General features: G+C 46.4%; 1 protein-coding gene across 2 annotated transcripts in view; it reads left to right on the top strand.

Annotated features, from left to right (window-relative positions):
- The window catches only part of KANK4 (KN motif and ankyrin repeat domains 4), a 66326-nt gene that overhangs the window by 14709 nt on the left and 35300 nt on the right, over positions 1 to 16317 (top strand). Inside the window, exons 2-3 of one of the 2 annotated variants that reach the window (XM_073234048.1) lie at positions 7375 to 7518; positions 11809 to 11896. In XM_073234048.1, the coding sequence (XP_073090149.1) occupies positions 11881 to 11896 (16 nt within the window). In that variant the 5' untranslated portion in view covers positions 7375 to 7518; positions 11809 to 11880. The remainder of the gene's footprint in view (positions 1 to 7374; positions 7519 to 11808; positions 11897 to 16317) is intronic. The other variant, XM_037024382.2, reaches the window with a different exon arrangement.

Raw genomic sequence — 16317 nt, 5'->3', positions numbered from 1 at the left:
TTCCTTTGTATTTGCCAGGAGGCATATTGGCAACAAATCCTATCTCAAGTAGAAGTTGAAGTTGATAAAAGTTTCTAGAGCCTGTCTTCTCTCACTGCCTCTCTCTGTTTCATCTCCAATGATACTCAACCTTCCTGCAACCACATGCTGCGGAAGCTGAGTGCTCATCATCCTTGACCACATCACAAGTGCCCGCTCCTCTTTACACTGTGCTTCCTAGAGGGGCAGGTGGGGTCTTGTGAAACCATAATCAAAAGCCTTCCAACTTGCCTGAAAAATCTGGATACATCACTAGCCCCACCCAGGTGTCTGGAGATTACTTATCAGGCTCAGTTTGGTTTAACTGACTTTCCTGAATGTGCAGGCTGTGCCAAGAAAAATTTTCCTCCCAACCCAGAAGGCAGATGCCATGGCCCACACAAGCCCTTGAGTGTCTGCACCTGCAGCTGGAGCTCTGCAGCCAGGCTGATGCCTGCGAATGCTTCTACTGGATCCTGACCAAGGACAGTGATGCTGGGAGAGGGAGCTGCTTAACGAGGGTGGGCACAGGGTCACCCGCTGTTGGTGGGGCTGGGGGGCAGGTGTCTGTGCCTGCCTTTGAGGTGCTGTCACTGAAGTGACCCAGGAGGGAGGAGGTGAGGCTGAATGCCTTGGTTAACTCCACATCGTGGATCCCAAGCTCTTTTGACTGTGGCCCGGTTCCACCAATGAAAAGACCTGTGGCCCACTGAGCCCACTCATTCCCACTTTTCAGTGGGAAAGAATTTGGAATAACAAAGGATGAAAGGGAAAGAGAAAAATAATCAGAATGGTCATGCAGCAAATGCTCAGAACAAAACAATCAACAGAAACTAATGAAGAGTAATTCTACATATAATGTAAATTAATAGAAGAGGAGCAATAAAAAAAACCAAGCCATTGTTAATGGTGCATTGTTAGCAGTCAAGGGTGATATCTGTGAACACAGAACTGATTCCAGCAAGCTTACATAGAGGAGGAATTTGTTAAAGGATGTCAAGTCCCTCCACTACCCTCCCAGAATCACTTCCTGCAACCTTTCCTTTTCCAGGGCACTTTCTTCCAATTTGAAGTCTGTCCTGGACACCTCTTCCTGCTGAGCACAGGTCCCGCAACTGAGTCATAGCTCCAAAGGGGGCTGACACTGTAAATCCTAGTTTCGATCTTGGGGAGGTGGAACTCTAAGGAAGGAAATAATTCAAACATAGGAAGGGTGTTCACAAAGTGCTGGGGTAGCCCAAAAAACATGACAAATGTCTTCTGCACTAATAACAAAGCACCCGTCCTAAGAATTGCAAGAATTCTAGCTCTTGGCCTGAGTGCATACGCAGAAGCTTTGCAGTGTTTTTCAATGAGGGATGGAAGTCACACTTCTTTATGGAACAGAGAATGTTCTGAGTGAACTCTTGTAATGAACTAATTTTTGTTTATGAATGCCAAAGTTTATAAACTCTCAATAAGTCACTTACGGTCCTAGTTTCTTATAAAAATGAAATCCCTTGTTTCTTTTTGGGATGATGAAAATGTCCTAAAATTAGATTGTGGTCTTTTCAACAAATGGTGCTGGGAAAACTGTATATTCATATGCAAAAGAATGAAGCTGGACCTTTATCTTAAACTATATACAAACATAACCTCAAAACAGATCAAAGTCGGAAACTGAAGAGCTAACACTCTAAAACTCTTAGAAGAAAACATTGAGAAAATCTCCACAACATTGAATTTGGGAACAATTCCCTGGATAGACTACAACTATTGAATCATACAATTTATGTGGGTAAATTTTTATGTTATGTAGATCATATATAAATAAAGCTGCCAAAAAATCCCCTCCAGCTCTATAACAGTCTCTACATTCCATCCATTCATCCATGTATTTATTCATTGATTCAACACATTTTTGTTGAGCTCTTACCATGCCAGCTGTTAGGAATAGGGAGCTAAATAAAACAAACACTATCCTTGCTCTTCCCTTGCTTAAAACACGGTGGGTTTTAAAAAGTAATCATAGCTAACATTTATTGAGTGTTTATTACATACTGAGCATTGACACAAGACTTCACACATGTAATCTCATGCAGTTCTCACAACTGTGTACTGAGCTGGGCTCTTCTTGAGTAAGGAAATTTACTCAAAGACACACAGTCAGGATTTGAGACTGGTCTGATTTACCTCAAAGTCCATGTTCTTAACCATTCATTGTCATATATGGCTGCTGGGTTCCAGAGTCCCCTAGAACTGAGATTTTCCCAGAGACCTGCCCTTGAGGCTTGCCTGGCAGGCTGGCTGATTTGATAGTATTGAAGGAAGAGTTAATCATGAAATAGAATAGCCTTAATCATGAGGAGAAAGTGAGTTTGGAAAATAAGGTCTAAGATAGGGGGTCTTGCATAGCCATTTATAGTAATCATTATACCACAGGTATTATATTTTTTAAATGGCTATGTGATAGAATTTTAAAGACAGACATGAATATATATTATTATATTAATAGCTAATGTATTTATTATTTATTGAACACAGACTATATGGTAGCCTCTATTCTGAATGGTTGACATGTCTAATCATCTTATTAAATCCTCCTGACAGATCTGTGATGTGTGGAGTGTATTACTGTCCCTGTTATATAAGTGAGGCAGCTGAGGCACAGTCAATCAGCGGCAGAGCTGGGATTCCAGCCATGGCTCCTTGACTTGGAGCCTAAGCCCTGAATCACCACAGAGCTTCCTCTTCAATTATGTTAAAATATGCAAAATAGGTGGACACGAAACTAATTGTAATGAGGTGATAGGATTGTGGTGATTTCCCACCTTTGCTCCCCAAATATTTTATTTTTTATTTTCCAAGAATATGTCATAAAAGGGATGACTTTTTAGACCAAGAAATCACATGTCACTGTGAGCTTTTGCATCTTCTGACTTCACTGTTCCATTTTGTTGTGCTTGACCTTGAAGTCACCTTTGCACTTGCACAAACTATGCCAGTGCTGCTGAACTTGCAGGCAGTGCACAGGGAGGCCCCGGGCATGTGTTGGATGTGCAGCTCCTCTCTGGGCTCCAGCCGCCTGGCTCTGTTGCCATCTTCTCATCACCCTCTTATCAACGCTCAGGATCTTTCTTTAAATTTGTTTTCTAAGATGTCAGAGAGTCTGTGTTGTACCATGGTTAAGAGCAGCACATTAGCTGGATTTGAATCTTGATACTGACACTATCAGCACCTGGGCAATCGCGCTGAGCTTCAGCTGTGTGTAGTGGAAATAAAATAGCACTTCATAGGGTTATTGTGGGAATTAAACTGGATAGTGCTTGGAAGACCTAGAGTGCCTGACACAGTGTAGGGCAAATGAAGAGTATGGCATTTCAATGTTCTTCTAGCATCTTTTTTATTATTAATTCATGAGGTTAAACATTTTTCTAATATTAACCATGGGTGTTTCTTCTTTTCTGAATTGCCTGTTCATGCCCCTTCCTTATTTGCCTATTGATTGGCGTCTTGAATCTACAGTGTGTTTGAGCCAAGGACTGATCATGTTCTAGAAAGATCTAAATGAAGGGAGGCATGAAGAATGGAGGTCATTTTCCCTGTGGCCCTGATGCCTTTCTACTTCTCCAAGGAGCATTTTCCCCTGGTTAGTGCAGTCTTCTCTCCCTGCAAATAGCCTTGTTCCTCCCTGAGGAATTTTCATCTGCTTTGCAGGACTGATTCCCTGGACTGCTACACCCACAGGTCTCATAAGCATGGCTTCTTTCTCCATCCATTTAAGATGCATTCCATCAGTGTGGCTGTGGCTGTAACCCATGCCCTCTGAGAGGCTGTTGGAGCAGAGCGTTTACTAATGAGCTCGCCCCTCCTCAGCCCTGTATAATCACAGAGTGCCAAATAGCTGACCTTCCTGAGCAAAGTGCAGACGCCTAAGGGACCACTACAGATAAAAGGCACATTCTTAAGATAGTTCCATCTCTTTCCCTCTTGTGGAGTGCCCACCTTGCCTGACTTGGACATCCACTTTTTCCCATTGTGAGACAGAAGTGACCTGGGCCATAGAAGTTGGAGGTTTCTAAATTGCAAAAAGGATTCAAACCTCCCCTCAGCCAAATGATCCTCGTCAAAAAAATTCTTGTGTATAAATATGTTTGGTCCACGGTATTTCCTGGGTGGCTTGGTGGTAACGTGAAGTTGGCTTCTGATCTTAAGATGCATGTCTGAATGAGGCTTAGGTGTGGGGGCGTGGCAGTGTCCCAGATATGGAAAGGGCCAGAGGCCATAGAGGGGATCCCCGAAAGCACAGTTTCCCTAGAGAAAATTGTGTGGATTCCCACAAGACCTTCCCTGAAGCTAAGGTCACCTCTTCCCGAACAGCACCAGCACTGAAGCTTCCATACTGGTACTGGTGCTCTTGCATTATCTGCATGCCCAGTTCAGCCTGTGTGATTTGGAGGTAAGAGCATTAGACTGGGAGACAGAAAATCTAGATTTGAGTTGAGGTTTCGCCTCTTTTAGCTTTGTAACCTTGGGAACCAACCTTGTTTTCTCATCTGGAAAATGGAAGGTAACATTCCCTGTCCTGCTCACCTTCCTGCTTGACGGTGGTTAGATGAGTGCACTTGGTAAGTTAGAAAGACATGAAGAACCAGAATCTGTCTTCCTCTTAAAGACATAGGCAGTCAGCGTGGAGCCCAGCCCAGCATCTCAAATCCCATGTGGAGCCCAGACAACTGTAAGTCCTACTTCTCTCCAGAACCAGGTCTGAAGAAGTAAGGGAAACTCATTTAGGGGTGTGTGTGTGTCTTTTTTTCCTGTGCATCTTCTGTCCTGACACCTGAGCCAAGTTGATCAGTGACACCGCTGGGGGCTCACGTTTCCTTCCTTCATTCTGCTGTCTTTTTAAATCTGATGAGCGACCTGGAGCCTGGAAAGCAGAGGGGCTCCACGGGTGCTTATGCAAGTGTCTGGAGGAGCCACTTGTGTTTGGAGCCATCAGTACTGTGGATAAACTCATTTTCACAAACTCTACAAAGCACCCAGCCCATGATGCTGTTGGTTGGAGAGACACAGCAGCAGCGATTAGAAGCTGAGTGACACCTGCCATAGCAGAGGACAGGAGCAGGGGAAGCAGGAAGGGGATGCAAGGGGGGCCTGGGGACAGGCAGGAACTGGCCAAATTCTCAGAAGAATGTTGGGTCTTACAAGAACAGCACAGCTATGGAAGTAAGCCTTGCACCTTTTTATCTTAGATAAGGAAGAGTTTGTCTTGGGGGAGGAAAAGAGAATGCTATCTTCATCACATAGATAAATCAGAGGGGAGAGTGGGTGGCTGGGAAGTCATGGGGCCTGGTAAAATGGAGAGCTGTATTTCACTCAGCTTCCTGCTGAAATGTCACATGCCTCTAACCACTCTCTAGCCAGTTGAGAGGGATTGGTCAATGACCATTTTAAATCCATCAGAGAGGCAGTTTGCTCCTCAGTATATTTTTTTATATAACCTCAGAGTTCAAGGTCTATGTCTGATTTTGTTTTACTCTGATGGTTTGGTCTGTGTACTCAATTAACACAGAAAAATACCCTTAGCAGTTGAGAGAAGTGAATGTTGGCAGTCCGTAGCCTTCTCCACCACATTGTCCCATGTCTTTCAGTAAGTCTCAGTACCTCCCTCTTGAGCAAGGTGCTCTAGAATCTTCCAAGGAAGATAAGGAATAAAATCCAGGGTAATGAGAAGAATGCAGAATTCCTCATTGCAATCCAGATTCAGTCCTGGGTGAGCCAAGGGAAGTCCCTTAGACCATCTGTCTCTCCTTTTCTTCACCTGTACAATGCAGATGCCTGTACCCATCGGGCTGCTGTAAGCTGGGTGCAGGGAGGTGGGAGCCGGAGCGTGAAGTGCCTTCCAAGTGTCCTGGGCTGGGTGCAGGCAGCACTTCACAGTGACGCTCAGCTCTGGCATCCATGTCAGCAAAGGTGAGATGGGGATCTGCCCGGCCTTTGAAAGCACATCTCAACAGATAGGGCCTGTGGTGGTCAGAGCAGCTTCCACACGTCTTACTGATGGGGCTTCATTTCCTAGGATGCCTTGCTTGGCTAGAGCCACAGAAGGTGGAGGGGACAAGCTCCCCCTGATCCTTTTGCTGAGCCTGTGGTCAGGATATGCCCATTTTGGACAGCCCCCAGCCCCCCTATCTCCTTCAGGCCCAGCAGGGGAGTGGGGTTCAGGGAGCCAGTGCCTCACTCCTACCTCTGCTCCACAGAGCTGCACCTGCCTGGGACACCCTGAGCCCTCCCTGCTCCGCAGCTGCCTTCTCTCTGGCTCTGGTGCTTGTGGCAGTTAGAACCCTGCCCAGGGCTGGGTCCGTATAGGAGGTACTTTCCTGCTTTTCCTCTTTCGGCAAGAATGGCATGCCTTCTGGTGCTCCAGGCATCAGAAGGTAGAGCGAGTGGCCAGAAGCAGGGGCTGCGAGTCTGGCCCTGGCATTTCACTGGTCATTGCTTCTTCCTGCTCTGCCTCCGACAGACTTCCAGTCACTGAAGGATCAGAGCAGGGAGAGGTCTGGGGATTGCTCACAGCTTTGCATGCTTGTGGGACCCTGGGAAGTGTGTAGAGGAGGAAATTTCTAAAGTGGAGTCAGGAAGAAAGAGATGCAACACCAGCAGGTTTCAGCTCCTAAGGAACTGTGTCTTCATTAGGAGCAACTTTATTAACGAGCTGCATCAGCTGCAGGGAGGAAGAAGGAAACACATAATTATGACCCCCAAGCGAGCACCTAGATTTGGGGGAGTCAGGTGAGGAAGGTGTGTGCTGTTTCAGTGTCCTTAGATGTGCCCCTCCAGTGTGGTGGCAGCTCTGGGAACTAACTTTCCAATGGAAGTATTTGAGCTTTCTTCCTCTTTCTGCAAGATCCAGTGTCAGCTTATTGAGCATTGAATTGCTTCTGACCTCACTCCTCTCTCCCCAGAACAAAAAGGAAGTCGCTATTTGCTTTTCCAGCAAGGTCACGGATCACCTGACCATGTCCTTCAGCAGCTGGGAAGCCAGAGCTGCTGTGCTGAACTCAGTCAGCTCGTCTGGAGCCTTGCTCTCTCCCCGCCCTGGGCTACGGCAGGGGGAGGATGTCAAGTGAAGAGAAGGTGGTCACAGCTTTCCTCCCGACACTTTTCTTCTTGAAGCTCAGATTCAGCTGCTGCAATGCAGGCAAAAATGACAGACACTTACAGAAAAAAAATGTGGGAATGAAGTTAATGTGATTGTGTTAATGTGTCATTTATTGAACATGAGTTATCTCTTTGTTTCCTGTGTCTGGGAAGTGAGCCGACTGGAGAACTCGTTGGCAGAATCTTTTTCAGGGGTGCATCTCCCCTCTCCAGGTGTGTGCACTCCAGTCCTCTCAGTGCTGGCAGGTGCCTGCTGCTGCTTAGCACAGGGGACATTTACCCTTGGAGGCATGGGCGCCAGAATGGGGAACTGGGAAGCTCTCATCATTTTGGCAGGATCAGCATGATCGGCACGAGGTACAGGTATTTTTTCCCCTTTTTTGGAAAAGGTGCTTTGTTTTTGCAAGGGATCATGCAGGCATTGACAGGATCGCTGTTTTGTGCACTACCTTGCTAAATATTTGACTTCGTAAGGTTGAGTTCTCCAAGAATTCTCATGGCAATAGGCTGTGCTTTGAGCCAAGCATTCTTTTCAAGGAAATCCAAGGTGCTATTTATTTTGGCATGCAGCCTGTTCTGGGATGAAATATGGCATTTTTATTATTGAAGAATAAAGAGGTTTGAAGAGAACAAAAGTACAGAACTGGGTTTCAGTTTCAGGGCCAAGTAAAGGAAGGTTTCTTAGTATTTGGATTTGAGGTTAGAAATGAGATTGAAAATTGTATCATAAAAGAAATAAATATGGAGAGGGAGGGGGTGTGGGTTTATACTACAGAGTTGGGCTGACCTAGGGAAATGCAAGCCCCTGGGCCTGGACCCTGCTAGAGCCGTTTCTTGTGTGACTGGCAGTTACACATGGGCCTTCACTGATGTCTGCCAGTGACTGCGTCGTTGATGGATTTTAAATGTGCAGGCTCAGCCCCCACCTCTTTGCTGCCCATTGGCTTTGAGAGGCAGTGTGGAGTAATGGAGTAACACAAACTGTCCTGCCCCGAATTAACTGAGTAACTGAATTGGCCACATAGCATCTTGTGCTTCCCTTTCCTTTGTAACTTGGAGACGATACCATGGACTGACATCTGCCCCATGTTAGGATACAGAGGGGGTGTGGAAGAGGATTATGGGGAACAGTGGAGACAGAAATGAGTCCTGCAGGAATTCACAAGCTTACAGGTCAGGAGGGGAGATGCTCTAGAGAGAGAGAGCTATATGTACTCAAAATATCTAGAATATGATGAGCTAATGAGAGAGGCTAACTGGGCATCCTTGAACCTGGGATAGGCCAGAGGCAAATGAAAAGTTAATACCACCACCAGGTATTACAAGGTTCTGAACACTGGGGACACAGCTTTACAAAACAAGTAATAAGTTGCTTTGTGTCAACATTTTAAATGCTCCAGAGGTTGCAAAATTCCATTTTAAAGGGGAATTCTGTGCAACAAAGCTATGTTTCACATTCTGTTGTATTACAAAGAAGTACGTGTTAATGTGGCAATTATTCTTCCATTTCACTCACCCAACCACATCAAACATCTACCCGCTGGAAGAAAACCCCCGTAACTAAATTCCAAGATGTGTGCCATGAAGACCATGGGCAGAAGTGGAGAAGGCTGGGGTGGGTGGGGCCGGAAAGTGGCATGGTGTGGGCATGACAGGTCCCCCCTTTCCTTGCTATCTTTAGAGCCTGAAAGCTTACTGAGCCCTCTTCTTCAGAGAGATAGACCAGCTCCATTTAATTTCTGTAGCCTTGGAAGGATTAATTTTAGCAAATTTCCAGTCTAAGAGAACCATGAGCGGTCTCTATAGAGTTCTTGAATGAGATTTGATCTAATGGGTGCTGCATAATTATGTGAAGCCCTATGATCTGCTATATGAAGGGCTGAATCTTAACTCTAACAGAGAAGTGAGTGTGATTGAACTCCCTGAGGTGACGGAACAGCCAAAGGTCCTTCTGCTCTCGGCTGGGGTCGGGGGTGCAGGGGAGGGGGGCCCTCTTGCTTAAGTGGAACATTGTTGCTTGGTGTCCAGCCTCGGAGAACAGATTGTACCTTTGGCCAGGAGGCCTTACAAGAAAGTGGCTCTGCTTCTCCATGCCCAGAGATGTCTCATGCATACCTGTGGGAGAAGCGCAGAAGCATCAGAATCAGAAACATTGTGCCTCACGAGAGCTAAAGGGCAGTCATAGCATCAGGCTGGCTTACAGTGTTGGGCAAGAGTTTGCAGATCACTTCCGTGCTCAGCCCAGGTGTGGAGTCACCTAGACTCGAGGGCAAATGTGGCTCCAGCACTTGCCTGTTATGTGACTCAAGACAGGCCTGTAAACTCTGTCAGTCTCAGTCTCCCTATCTGAAAGATGGGGACAGTAATCATCCTCTTAGGGTTATATTGAGGACACGTAAGATAATTTGGGGATGCCAAGTGCTCTGAGCTCTGCTGTTGCTCAGTAATATCACGGGATCAGGGGAAGAGGGGAACAGATGATGGAGAGACAGGCAGGAGGCCAAGCTGAGGGTCCGTGTCCTCACCGTTTTCTTCCCCAGGCTTCACCTGGAAGCTGCCAAGCCTCTCCTGCCCGTCGGCACCTGGGAGGCTCCACCGCCCACTGCAGACCATGGACTTGAACATTAACATTGGCAGCAGTGGCCTCTGCTGGGATCCTTCTCTTTCTTTTCTTTTCTTTAAAATTATATATATGTTTTAAGTGAGATCTAACTGACATACAACACTGTATTAGTTTTAGGTGTACAACATAATGACTTGATACATGTATCTTTTAGCAACTTTCAAATACACGATCAGTATTATTAACTATAGTCCCCATGTTGTGCATTACGCCCCCAGGACTCATTATCTTATAACTGAAATTTGCATGTTTCGACCCTCTTCACCCATGTCACCCACCCTCCATTCCCTGCCTCAGGCAACCATCAGTCTGTTCCCTGTATCTATGATAGATCCAGACCATCTGCACTTCCCACCTGATTCCAGTTTTGTTTTGTTTTCTTAGATTCCATATATAACAGAGATCATACACTATTTGTCTTTCTCTGGCTTATTTCACTTAGAATAATGTCCTCAAGGTTCATCCATGTTGTTGCACATGGCAAGATTTCTTTCTTTTTTATGACTTAACAATATTCCATTCCCTCTCTCTATGTATATATGTATACATACCACATTTTCTTTATCCATATTCATCGATGGACACTTAGCTGTTTCCAAACCTTCTCCTTCTAACAAGGGCAACCCTCGCCCACCCCAGGTTAGAATATTCCACACCTCCCCATGGTCTGCCTCCTTAGTGACCACACTCAGCCTCCAGGACCTCTTACACTTGCCCACCTGATTCCCTAACTGCTCTCTGCTCCAGCTGTGTGCCACCCCCAAACTCAAGTACTCGTTGCCTGAAAGGAGAGCAAGATGCTTTGTGTTGGTGTTCCTTCTGCAAGGAGTGTCTCTGCTCATAGAAACCCTGCCTGCCCTACACGCCTGCCCAGGGCAAGGGCTCTGGCAGCTGGGGAACGAGGTTTGCAGGAGCTGCGGCAGGAGCAGGGAGAATGGCTTTGGAGGCAGTAGCGGCACTGTCAGAGAGCAGGTACATGAAATTTGGTGTTAGGTCCACTGTAGACTTTTGTCTTTTTTGGCAAGCCTGCTATTTCCCAGCCCTCTTCTCCAGTGTCCTTGTTTGTTCCCCCTTTTCCACCCTGAGTTGCCAGAGGGGGGCGGGAGGGTGGCCACCTCTCATTCCCTGTTTCTCCCTGACCTTCCCTCACCCCTGGTATGCTTTTCTGGTCTGGAGTTCATAGCAAACACATTGGAATTCCTACAACAAACCTACTTCCACTGCTGAGGTGTCACAGATAATTCATTATTCTGACGTGTAAGGAGTTACAGTCATAAAAAACAATTTTCTGGGTGATTTATCTTATTGGGGGAGATTCTAGATTGTTTACCACTTGAAGAAAGAGTCCTGGGTATGGATTAGAGCTTTGGGAAGATTTTATGATCAAACCCCCAGGTACCCTAATTCAGAGTCTGGACAGTATTCTGCTTGAAGTTACTGATGTCTCCAGCCACCCAAGTCGAACTTTCCCTTGTCCTGCCCATGGTTAGAAATCACCTCTAAGTTTCAGTGCCTGGTTAGTACTTACAATTCTCTCATCTTTGTGTTGAATCTGATTGGGAGGTCACAGACCATGGGTAGGTACTCTGATTCAGCCTTTTCACAAAATGGGTTATAATTCTTTTGCATGATGGGGGTGAGTAGATTTCAGCTCTTGACACAGTAGGACAAGAGCACCATGCTGGCTGGCAGAGCCCTAGGTGTGGTGGCAGCTCTTTCCCTGAAATGCTGAGAGGCCTTGCACAGAGCAGTTACCTTCTGAGCTTGTTTCCTCGTCTTCCAAGTGAGGGGGTTGGACCAAATGCTTCCTTCAGTGTAAACCATTGCTAACATCCCATGAAAACACACCCAGTGCTGGACTCAGGAGTGTGCACAGTCTTTAATCTCCCTCCTTGGAGGGCTATGAGACCATGGGCACCCCTGGGAGAAAGGCATGGTTGGGTGTCACTTTCTTAGGTGCTATGTTCCCTCCATACTTGTTCTAACTCTAATGAGACTTTCCACTGTTCTATCCTTTCTTTCAGGATTCCCTGACAAATTTTACAGACTTACTGGATGAAGAGTGCCTGAGAGACTGACAGTCAGCATTCCCGAAGATGGAGAAGACAGATGGTAGGCACACTGCTTTGTATTCCCTGGTCTAAACTGAGCACTTGGGTGGGAAAGGCACTGGTACCACAAATCCTGGAAATGGCCTAGGAGAGGCCTGCAGGAGACATTCCCCAGACAGCTGGTGCTGGGAGACGCAGATCATGTATGTCCTGGATGAACAAGAGAAGGTGGTAGGGAATGAGAATGAAGCCTTATGTGTATATCAGATGTGTTTTATTTTCAGAGTGTTTCCTCATCTTGTCCAAACACTGAGAAGGGAGCAGGGTGCTCTCCCTCATCACCCTCATTTCAGATCTGAAGAACTGTGAGGTCTAAGAAAGGGGCACAATATGGTGAAAGAGCCTCCATTCATACTGGGGTGACTCTGTAAGTCGTTAAACTTCTGTGAGAATCAGTTCCCTCATGTACCAGTTAGCTTTACTGCGTAACAAACCACGCAAACATTTATTGATTTAAAATGAAGATATTTTATTATATCTCAAAAAAATGATCCTGTGGTTGGATGGGCCATTCTGGTCTGGCCCAGCTTGACTGATCTTTTGCTGGGCTCCTTCACATGTCTGTGGTCTTCTGTTGACTTGGCTCGATGGCATAGAATGGCCACATTCCCACATCTGGTGGTGGATGCCATGTCACCTGGGGCACCAGTGAAGATTTGGCCCTGCGTCTGTCATCACCCAGCAGGCTAGCTGGGCTTTGGCCATGTGGCAGCAGAAAGGTTCCAAGCATGGCCAAGAGTAGACAAACCTAATGTGCCAGCAATTTTCAAGTCTCCTATATGGCACATTTGCTGTTGCTCACTGGCCAAAGCAAATTATAAGGCTAAGCTCAGAGTCAGGGTGGGAGGGGAGTAACCAAGGGTGGGGTATAACCATGGCGATTGCTGCAAACAGTCTACCACACCTTGACTATAAGCAGGTATTTGTGCTTCCTTCACAGGGCTAGGAGAGGACTAAGTGAGATAATGCATGCGAAGTTGTTGAGTAATAACTATCTAGCACAACAAATATCTTGATAAATGTTCCCCTCTTCCCTTCACCAGGAAGCTAATGGTCATAGGATAGACCCCGATCTCCTGACTTCCAATGAAATGCTTTTCCAGGTCACCAAATGTCAGAAAATAATAGAGTTTATAATCCCACTTGAATCACATGGCCCTTCACTGGCACAGGACTCAGGGACTAGACAGCAGCTGCAGCCCCATCTCTTCCTTCTTTGCAAATGCAGTCACCATGTATTTCAAGAGTCTGCCTTTCTCCCCAGAGAGATGCCTTTTCATTGCATCTCTGAAGGGGTCCCACAGAACACCGGCTAATTCCTGTAATGCCCCGGGGGCCTGTCCTTCCTGCCTGGGTCGCCCTGCCATACCCACAACTAGCCCAAGAAAGGCACCCCCCACCTCAGGCACTACCATCTCACAGAGCAAAGGCAGAAGAGGGAAAAAGCCTCCATCACTGACTTTTGAAGAGGCTCATTTAATTTCCTTCTTTCCAGCTTTATTTTTGGCCACTTCTCTCTAGTTTCTATTTTCCCATTTCCTTCCAAAGTAGAGTCTAGGCTTTTGGACTTTTCTTATTCACTTTAATGCCTCTGATTGGTTCAGTCACCTGCTGTACTTCACCTTGTTCCCCAAGGTAATTACTGTGACACCTCCCTCTTCCCTTGTCCCCTTTTTATCCCCTTACTCATCCTTTGTGTGACCCTTAGGCTCATACTTGTGTGTGTAGGTCCCTCCCAAGGACCTAGTGATCTAGTGTGCTTTCAGACGAAGGCTCTGTAGGGATTCTAGGGAGCCCCTGAGCCTCATATATCTTTTTTCTTCTCCTCTGACTCATTTTTCCAGTTTATCCAGAATTATTTTCTTGGACCCTCATTCCCTTTTGAGGCCATGGTCCTAACACAGAGTTAAATGTTCCAGGGAGAGAGCACCTCCTTTGAATCCTCCCCTGACCCCTTCAGAACCAGCCTGTCCTTGCCTCTGGCCCCTCTCTTGGGTCCTGTGCCATGTTCTCTGCCACATTAGTGTGAACACTCACAACTTTGTAAGTTAGGTATTATTATCACCACCTTGCAAATGGAGAAATTGAGGCATAGGGCTATTAAATAACTTGCCCAGAATCACACAGATAGTTGATGAGAGAGTCAGGATTCAAATCCAACAGTTTGCTTATGCACCAGTTTATCTGATCTGAAGTTCATTTGGAACAAAATCAGTCCACCTAATTAATTCTTGCCCTGGCCTAACACCTGGAATTTTGAGCTCCTGCATACCTGTCACCAGGTAAAATTAACAGGAGCAGAGCTTAGTGTGAGCATAGGTCTCCCAGCATACTGGATCAGGCTCCCTCATTCAAGGTCCAGCATTCTTCTTGCACTGGGAGAAAGAGGGAACTCAGAGTGCCAGGTGGTAGGCAGGGCAGCACAAAGGATCACTGTGTGTTGTGCTTTACAAATGAAGAGGTGGAAGCTCAGAGACGTTAGGTAAAATGGGTCACGGCCACACTGCCACAAAGAGACCGAGGTCCAAGGTGCCTGATTCCAAATTCATACACTTTTTAACCCACCATCTTTTCCCCAAAGAAAATAGTCTTTAATGTACATAGTGCAATGCCAAGCATGGAGTAGGTGTTCAATAAATCTTTGATAAGAGTAAAAAAAAAAAAAGGATCACTGTGTGTGTGTGTATGTGTGTGTGTGAGAGAGAGAGCTACCCCACATATTAAACCTGCCACCCTGGAGAGCTGCTCACTCTCATGGACTCCTCTGGTTTCCTTCAGTCTCCCTTGTGGAAGATTTTGCCTTGAATCTGCTATTTCTTATTTGATGCTATTATTGTATTTGTGCTCTGGACCTGCTCCCAGAGATTGCTGGGTAAGTCAGCCTCTATTGAATTGAAGCAATAAGCAGATAAATAATGCAGCTTCTCCTTTAGGAGAGTGTTTTTTTACCTTCTGGGTCATACGTCTGTTCTCTACTTAACTTGAGACAAATATCCCCTCAGATTTGGCCTGTCCCTATAATCCAGGAGGCTGCCGAGTAGACCAGTAGGCCTAAGAATATAGCCAAGTTCCACTTGTAAAACTAACAAAGAGCAATTGCTCTCATTTCCTAAAACTACCAGTGTGCCTCTTTGGGGGAAAGCAGGTATGTAAAAAATTGTGTGGGTGACTAGGAATTTATTTGGGGATTTTTGGGTCCTGGAGGAGTGTTCACTCCTTATCCTCCTGAAGCCCAGGAATCTGCCACAGAAGCTCTGGACCCCACTGAGGACCATCCTGTGGACAAGCACCAAGGCCTCCTTCCTGCTCCCTACTCCCTGCTGTGGTTGTGGCGTAATTGCCCACAGGCTCTGCAGCCTTACTCGGAGTTGAGGCTGGTATGCTCGATTACTTCAGTGTTCGTGAGTTCAGCCTTCACGTGTCTGGTTGATTTCATCTAGTTCTTTGGAGATAACTGTACTTCCCTGAGCCCAGAAGGACATCTGACAAGCATGTGGCACTGGCAGGAAAGGTTAGGCAAGTGGGAGAGTGGGAGAGCTTAGCCCCAGTGTGTCACCACCATTAGGGGGAGAGCAGCCCAGAATGTGCCCCGGGTAACACCGTCATTTGCACCTTTCCCTCCTTTGCCTTTCGCTTCTCTTGCCTTGGCCATGTCAGCAGGCTCCCTACTGGCCTTTGGCCATCTGGTTCATCTTCCTCTAACCCTCTGCAAGAATGTTCTTTGTGAATTCACCCAGTCACTTCCTTACATAAAATCCCTCAGGAACTCCCATTACCTAGAGAGTAAAGACAAAGCTTGCTGGCATGCATACCGGTTTCTCAATGATCTGGCTCTTGGTGACTTTTCCAGTTGTGTCTTTTCCTACTCCTTACCCTGCCTACCACACTTTTAAGTTCCAGCCATATCAACTGTATGTAGAGGACCCTGAAATACTGTGGGATTTCACACCTCCATGACGCACATTCTCTGACATATATCTAGAATCTGTCCTGGTTATCTATTTCTGCATAGCAAACCACCCCAAAAGTTAGTGGCTTGAAACAATTAATACAGCCCAGCTGAGTGCTTCTCATTTGGAGTCCCTCCTGTCATTGAAACCAGAATGATGGCTGAGGCCAGAGTCCTGTGAAGGCTCCTTTACTGGTGCCTAGCACCAGGGCTCTGATAGCTGGAATATCTCGACTGGCTATGCTTCCTCTCTCTTTCTCCACGTGACTTCCCATGGGGCTGCTCGGGCTTCTTCAAGGCATGGTGGTGTCAAAGAAGTTGGACTCCTTATCTGGCATCCAGATTCCTGCTGAGTGTGCCTTCTAAGAGACCCAGATGGAACTTACAGGCTTCTTATGACCTAGCCTTGGGATTCTCTCAGCATCATTTCTACCATTTTCTTTTGGTCAAAGCAATCACAGGCCAGCCCTGAT

Source organism: Manis javanica, chromosome 4 (assembly GCF_040802235.1).
Source record: "Manis javanica isolate MJ-LG chromosome 4, MJ_LKY, whole genome shotgun sequence".
Taxonomy (NCBI): domain Eukaryota; kingdom Metazoa; phylum Chordata; class Mammalia; order Pholidota; family Manidae; genus Manis; species Manis javanica.
Note: the sequence above shows the minus strand (reverse complement) of the source record. Positions and strands in the feature narration are given on the sequence as shown.